At 32.4% G+C, this 7,275-nt stretch overlaps 2 protein-coding genes across 2 annotated transcripts; both read right to left on the reverse strand.

The window, feature by feature from the left end:
- Nucleotides 1-973: 973 nt before the first annotated feature.
- LOC109587740 (ubiquitin carboxyl-terminal hydrolase 47-like) lies at nucleotides 974-1,712 on the reverse strand. Its single transcript, XM_020003963.1, has 5 exons — nucleotides 1,698-1,712; nucleotides 1,554-1,654; nucleotides 1,333-1,466; nucleotides 1,204-1,251; nucleotides 974-1,152 (listed from the first exon to the last, which is right to left on the reverse strand). The coding sequence occupies exons 2-5, from the start codon at nucleotides 1,651-1,653 to the stop codon at nucleotides 1,021-1,023; spliced, it is 414 nt and encodes a 137-aa protein (XP_019859522.1). The 5' UTR covers nucleotide 1,654; nucleotides 1,698-1,712; the 3' UTR covers nucleotides 974-1,020.
- Nucleotides 1,713-1,864: 152 nt separating this feature from the next.
- LOC109587738 (ubiquitin carboxyl-terminal hydrolase 47-like) lies at nucleotides 1,865-5,835 on the reverse strand. Its single transcript, XM_020003961.1, has 14 exons — nucleotides 5,830-5,835; nucleotides 5,737-5,778; nucleotides 5,569-5,637; nucleotides 4,542-4,710; nucleotides 4,292-4,492; nucleotides 4,173-4,243; nucleotides 4,018-4,101; nucleotides 3,837-3,935; nucleotides 3,670-3,784; nucleotides 2,783-2,898; nucleotides 2,614-2,727; nucleotides 2,459-2,522; nucleotides 2,062-2,240; nucleotides 1,865-1,951 (listed from the first exon to the last, which is right to left on the reverse strand). The coding sequence occupies exons 4-14, from the start codon at nucleotides 4,585-4,587 to the stop codon at nucleotides 1,865-1,867; spliced, it is 1,176 nt and encodes a 391-aa protein (XP_019859520.1). The 5' UTR covers nucleotides 4,588-4,710; nucleotides 5,569-5,637; nucleotides 5,737-5,778; nucleotides 5,830-5,835.
- Nucleotides 5,836-7,275: the final 1,440 nt, after the last annotated feature.

Here is a 7,275-nt window from a genome sequence, read left to right on the forward strand (position 1 = left end):
ACATCAATATGTATCAGTAAAACAATGGAGTGATTTCAGAGACAAAATAAAATCCTTCATTTCACAGTTGCATAATGTGAACCATGCGTCTCACTAAAGTAGATCCTCACTATACAGTATTACATTGAACTGTATGGTATGATTATATTTTAGCATATTGTACATGTACATGTACTTATTTTATTATAAATATTTATTATTATTATTCTCTTATTCCTTAATTCAAAATGGCTGCCAGTCATGAGGAGAGATGATGGAGAGATTGAGTCCTTTTCATTTGATATCAGTAAATGTGATCATGTGGCTATAGCTAACTCACTCTGGGGACTAGCAACTAATGGAGTCAATGAAGAACTACTAACTAAATAAGATTAACTAAAAGTTTATTTATGAAATCATTTTAAAATAATTTGTGACCATAATTGACAAAAGGTACCTTATGGCGGGTAGTGAAATTTGTCTTTCTAGCCTAAGAAATCCAACTTCCTGAGCCCCATTTATCATAAAATTACTCCACAGGATGCAAAAAGTTACCATGAAACTTTTAGAAACAATGATTGTCTAACAAAGCATTCACAGGTTGATATTTTCTATTATAATGATCAATTTTAAAATCCGCCATAAGGGCCCTTTTGTCAATTATGGTCACATTTATTACATAGAGAGTAATTTTTGCAGGATTGCAAAAAATAAGAATTAATATCACACTTAGAAATTTAACAAATTAAACCAATCCATTTCAGTCAGTCCTATTATCAATGCCAATGCTTTAATCTGCATTCCCTAATCCTCCTCAACCTACAATACAATAAATGGTTATAAGTGATGAGGTATTACATTAACTGATAGTACATGTACATGATGATACATGAGGTTTACTGACCTTGCTTCCTCTGCCTCTTGTATTTCTGATCTCTCTTCATCTGTTAACTCTTTCATTGTCTCTCTATTGTCTCTAAATAATTATAAACAGTAAGAGGTGTATGTAAGTGTGTGTGTATACATAATGTGTGTGTGTGTTCAGTAGTACTTGTAATATGTGACATGTCCATCACCATATAGTCCTAATGGGTATCTGCCTGAAGTGACTGAATACCATTCCAACTTATTCTCAATATCAAGACATGATATCTCAACTGGAAATAATCGACTCTAATAGAATGAGAGAGAGAGAGAGTATCTTTATATGTTTTAATAACTAACCCCTGTACGATAGATATACTTAGCAGGAACTCCACTTAACTCTGACAGCTGTAAAACAATAATAATAATAATAATAAAGTGTTACTAATGCATATTCTTTGTTATAATTTCTATTATTTCAAATAATACCTTTCCAATAAAATCCTTAGGATCATATCTATTATCCAGTATAATTTCTTCTATTGGATCAACTGAACATTGTGATGGATGCCATCTTATAACATACACCTGAGACTGTCTATCATGCTTCTTCTTCTCTGGTCCTAATAATATAGTAATTAATATACTAACAATAAAATTATACATCATGTAACGTACAGTATACTGAAAATATACTGAGATATACTGACCTTTCAATGGTTCCACATACATTCCCATACTAGTATCAATCACCTGATGATCAAGATATACTGTATCAGGGTACACTCCCTTCTTGTAACGTAATCTCATTCTACACAATAAGTTGTCACATGATAGTCACATGATGTACTTACTTGTCTAATTCAAGGACACAGTCAATTCCTTGTACTTTTGCTTCTTCAATAATTTGTTTCTTAAATTCTCTCACTGGTGTACCCTTAGCAACAATAGACTCCATCATAAAAGTACAAAACTAAAAATTAAATAAAATAATAATAATAATAATAATAAATATTCTAGCTCATACCTCTGTATTGTTAACTTGTAATAAATATAATTTAACTCTGTACTCTCCTCTTCTTAATGCTCTACCCAGTTTTACTCTCAACTAGTAGATACACAAAGTAATAAAGAGATGAGTGTGAGTGTGTGTTATTAGTACTTATAGTAGTGTATAATGGAAAGGAGAAGTGAATCAAATCACAATAAACTATATACCTTTGGTCCAGATTCAATATACATGTACTTTAATGTCTTCTCCAGTTCCTCAATTTCATATTCTTCATTATCACTGATTCTATACACTCTAAAACCAGTAGGTGGTACACCAATCAGTGGAGCTAGCTCCTCCTTCAACTGAGCTAATGTTATACTGCTACTAACTTGTACCTGCATCTCTGTATTGAATAATTATTACAATGATTAATGTTCTTTTTATTATAATACAAGTTATTACTTCTTTCTCTCCCTTTATTTTCTTCATTTATTGATATAATTTTCATTATTATTCCTCCTTCAGTTGTAGTGGGTGTGGTTATAGGTCCAGGAGCTGGGGGCATTGTAATGTCCAATGTTATCAAGTTGACATGAAAATCAACATATCTGTACATCAAACTATCTTTGAATTCTTTTTGATAATCTTTAAGATCTGATAATACATACAGCAACTGAGTATATGACTGTGTGTGTGGAGGAGGAGGAGGAGGAAAGTGGAATGCATATTGATCAATAAAAGAAGTATTAATGCTAATACTTGTATTATAATCTAACTTTGTCTCTTTTGTTGAGTATCTCCTTTAAAGTACCTCCTACATCACTAACATCACTAATACCAGTATACTTCTCCTTTACTATTCTCATACATGATGGGTTGATATTGAATACCTAAATAAAGAAATGGCCCAGATCAATGGAGGGAGAACAATATCCTTACTCTTACTTCTCCTATATGTTGCTTTAATTCTTCAACAGTCCAACCTTCTTCTCCTCTCATTGGTTTAGCTAGTCCTACTTCACCAGCTGACAGATCAACCATTGATACCTTTAGATTAATACCTACACCATCAAACATATGTACATAGCCACATAGATATTAGAGTAAATGAAAGGGATTGGAAACTTCCACGTGGGCGTAGCAATAATCCCATTTGATTGCATTGTTGCTAAGCAAAAAATTGCTGACTAGGCGGTTTCTTTTTGATCACAAAATTCTTGATTTTTTCCATTAAAATTAGAATAACTCCAAGAAGAGTGCTCTGATGAAAAAGAAACTCGACTATGAAGGACTTCAATGTTTTGCACTGTTAATTATTATTTATTTGGTATATTTAAATTAATATTTTGAGTGATATACCGCTTTTGCCCATAAAATTGCTGTTTTTCTCTCTCTAATGAAGACAATTGTAGCTAAACTCTAAAAAGCTTGTCAGAATGGAATGATATGAGGTACTGCTAGAATAGCAAAAGCATGAAAGCTGTAGAGGCGAAAAAGTGTCAAAAAAGATTCAGACTTTGTGTACCCATAACTGGTCGAAAAATAGCTCTATAGAAACAAAAATGTTGCTATAGATAGCCACAAACTTTCTACGTGGAAAGGAAGATATATCATAAGCAAGCGCTATCTAATAGTCACACAATATTCCTTCGAGATCCTTTCCGCACAACAACTACTGTGGAGGAGATGGGGAATGCAGATAAACATGGACGTTGCCAACCAGGTAACCAGGGGTAACAAAAACCACATCACCAGGCAAGAACGATAGTTTCCAATCCCTTTCATTTACTCTATTATCTATGATAGCCAGCAATAAAACCAGCCACACTCACCTTGCTCATTGTATTTCTTAAAGGTTTCATTCTCTTTACGAGTTTCTAAGAATAATGCAAAAGAATAACGATAATCAGCCACACTCATAATCTGTCCAATAGTTTGATGTTGATACTAAATTTAATGATGATAAGATATAATTGTAACAATAGAAAAGAACTTATACCTCATCAAGGTCAAAGGACTGCTCCATTACTTTATTCCTATAATCATATTTAACTAAACGACATCTCTCAATAGGAACATGAGGAGCTAAATTCATTAACTGATAAAGAAATGAACAAAAATGAAAGAATAAATAGAAATAAATAAACTAATATAATAACCTCATAAGCTTTATCCAGTACACTGGGTAGTAATTCATCTTTATGCACTTCAAGAAATGAGTTTATTAATTCACCAGTAACAGGATGATTACAACATAAATAAATCTAAAATAAAAGACAAGATACACGTGTACATGTAGTATATACTTATAAGTTATAATCAGTCTCACTCTTACTGTACACATCTCTTCTTCAGTTTTTTGTTTCTTTTTTCTCTGTCTCTTCTCCTCAATCTTTTTCAAATGATCTGTTCAAATATCAACAATCAAATGATGACACACATCATCAATAAAACCTTTCATATCTTTTATAATCTTCTCATTGTGTTCTCTTTCAGTCATTAGTTCAATATTCATTAATGTTATCCTTTCTTGTAATTTCTCTATTAATTTTTTATTATCTACTAATGGCTGATAGTCTGATCTTGTCATTGCTTCAAGATGAAATTTGCAGTCATCAATTTCAAAAGTCATTCCTCTTATTACTCTGCTAGCAGCTTTAATTAATTACATAATTATTAGTATAATTAATAAAACTACTCTAACCTGAATCAGTATTACTAGTAAGTGATCTCAAATATTCAATCTTCATTTTTGATAATTTGTCTGACAATTCTTTGTTTTCTTTTTGTATCTCATTAAACTGAGACCTCAATGTAGTCAACTCTTTACCAAGTGGTTCTTCCTCTAGTACTTGTTTTAATTCAACTACTTCCTAATTATAAGGTACAAAAATCAGAAAATTGCTAGATATTATATGCAATACATGATACATTCAGGGATATAATAGACTACGTAACTGGGATTGGTTACGGACCGGAAATCAATTTATAGACCTGTTATAAATTTAAATTAATTATTCATAGTTTTGGTTTAATAACCCATTCTGCTCTGTACAACAGCCTTACTACACTGATGTGTAAAAATTGTGTAAAAAATAAACAAAGACTAGAATAACAAAATAACCAGGACATTCTCATACAACGATCATTGAACTATTATATTACAAAATAATACAAGAAAAGAGTCATATCTGAAGCCGCCACAGGGACACAAAACTGGCCTTTGAAAAATTACTTTTCCGGCTGTATCACGAAGTATAAAGGTCTAAATAAATTCTTTTGGTCCTATTCTCATATGAACATAAAAGATGGTAAATCACAATATGATTAAATCCATATACTCAAAGCTATCTTGCCAGCAGAGGTACACAAATGGAAAATGGGCCGCATTTAGCAATTCATTGTGACAGCATCGTCAAGTATCACTCAAAATGAAAGTAGCGGCTTCCTCATCCTTTAGTAATGGTAGCCTAATGTTCTGAGAGAGAGACACAAGCCTTGTTGACAGAGAAATAGCAACATCGGTGATTTGCAAGAAGAGTCGGCCATCTTGAAAATGATAACAGAGATTGCGAAAAATCTTTATACACAAATGATGCGCTCACGTGATCCCGTTGCCAATCCTGGTTATGTAGTCTATTATATCCCTGATACATTATAGTAAAATGTCAAGAGAAATGATTACATGCAGTATAAACTGGTACTTTCATACATTACACAGTATGACATACCTTCTCTTTGCTTTTGATAGTATCTCTTAGTTTATATTCAGCTTCTTCAAGTATAATATAAGAAATAACCTGTACATATAATTAACACATTACAATCAACTCAACACATTGTTACATTGTACAGGTACTATAATGTAACTAATAAAAGGAATGATTATATTAACTGACCTCAGTGTGTTGTAGTAAGTCTTGATCCTTTTCTTTTAGTTCCTATACAATACAATATTCATAAAACAATATTCAATTATTCATATTATGTACCTTTTGTCTAACATCTTGTCTCCTCCATAATGTTAAGTTACCAATAGTCAGTTTCTTTAATCCTTGTCCCATTAGTATATGAATACTCTCTATCATCCTCAATACAGTAAACCCAACATCAGAGAAAGGAAAGGAGCAAGTGACACATATTGATTCGGAAGGCTCTATAAACTGAATCTTCAGTAATTTACCAGATGCTTTTGCAAGAAGATCCTCAATATCTTTGAGAAAAAGCTTCTCAGGCTTCCAATCAAGGACAAAAATAACTGCTTCACATTTAAGAGGAGGAATGGAAGCAAATCTTTCCTTCAAACAAAGACTGATGGAGAGAGTCTCACAGAATTTTTTTAACTCTGCTTTATATGCTTTAATGTGTTCATCTGCTTCAGTGATATTCATCTTCTCCACTACGCTATGAAGGAGTGCAATATTAGTCAGTGAACACTCATTTTGAATTAGGCGCAAGATACTAGAAATATCACGACACTTCTTTACTTTTTCACTAAGAGCAGCACCACAGCAAGACAGGAATTCCTTTATTTTCTTTAGAGAGCAGCGCTTTTGTTTAAAAATAATGCCAACATGGTAAAACATGCTTCCATAAGACATTCTCATTGAGGTAAAGTCCTCCAGTAAGCCTTTTGGAACAGGAACTTGTACTGCAGCTATGAAAGGTTCTATAGTATATGTCGTTCACATGTATTGAATACCTGGAGGCGATAAAGGCTGTGAAGATGAATTACTAGCAACTGCTCCATCAGAAGGAGATGTATCTAAATTTTGTGAATTAGTTATTATAGTTAGTATCAATCATTTCATTACCTTGCATACCCACTTCAAGAGTAGGAAAATACTTACCTAAACACATAATAATAAACAAACAATTGTCATTAGTATAGGATATACTAAATAGACTACATTCATTTTTCCCAGCCACACATGCACATGTATGTGTATCACTTCACAATTGAAGATATTCATTAACTATACACAAATTATATTAACATTAAAGGGTAACTTCAGTGCATTTTTGAGATATTTTTTTTATTTGCTTAATATGATTGCCTAACCATACTAATGATGTGTTCCAACTCCCATTGTCTAAAAAAATTTATTCACTGAGATATGAGCCTTCAAAAATGCCCATTTTTCCTTTCTGCCAGGTTACTTCCTGTCGGTGGGTGTGGCTAAACGTGACGTCACGTCACGGGAGGGATAGCTGTAGCTAAATCCATTCCTTTATAGGGGGAAATAATCTTTTATTCTCATGGCTTGTAATGTAATAGCACTATTTTAAAAATTAGGACCATTAGTTTTCATAATTCTAAGCATAAAACTGCAAGAAAAGTACACAAAATAGCTAACAAGAAGATTTACCAAACTGTGGTATTATGACTTTTTCTTGCAGTTCCATGCTTAGAATAATGAAAGCTAACGATGCTAATT

This window comes from Amphimedon queenslandica, unplaced genomic scaffold (assembly GCF_000090795.2).
Source record: "Amphimedon queenslandica unplaced genomic scaffold, v1.1 AMPQUscaffold_12463, whole genome shotgun sequence".
In the NCBI taxonomy this organism is placed as follows: domain Eukaryota; kingdom Metazoa; phylum Porifera; class Demospongiae; order Haplosclerida; family Niphatidae; genus Amphimedon; species Amphimedon queenslandica.

What these genes read in the sequence shown, in the direction of transcription:
- LOC109587740 (XM_020003963.1), bottom strand. Translation starts at nt 1,653, where the DNA reads ATGAGATTACGTTACAAGAAGGGAGTGTACCCTGATACAGTATATCTT. An exon ending in GTATGTGGAACCATTGAAAG is followed by an intron (nt 1,467 to 1,553) that starts GTCAGTATATCT and finishes CTATATTATTAG; the next exon opens with GACCAGAGAAGAAGAAGCAT. An exon ending in AGTATATCTATCGTACAGGG is followed by an intron (nt 1,153 to 1,203) that starts GTTAGTTATTAA and finishes TCATTCTATTAG; the next exon opens with AGTCGATTATTTCCAGTTGA.
- LOC109587738 (XM_020003961.1), bottom strand. Translation starts at nt 4,587, where the DNA reads ATGAAGATTGAATATTTGAGATCACTTACTAGTAATACTGATTCAG. An exon ending in GATTATAAAAGATATGAAAG is followed by an intron (nt 4,244 to 4,291) that starts GTTTTATTGATG and finishes ATATTTGAACAG; the next exon opens with ATCATTTGAAAAAGATTGAG. An exon ending in TCAAAAAGAATTCAAAGATA is followed by an intron (nt 2,241 to 2,458) that starts GTTTGATGTACA and finishes TATTCAATACAG; the next exon opens with AGATGCAGGTACAAGTTAGT.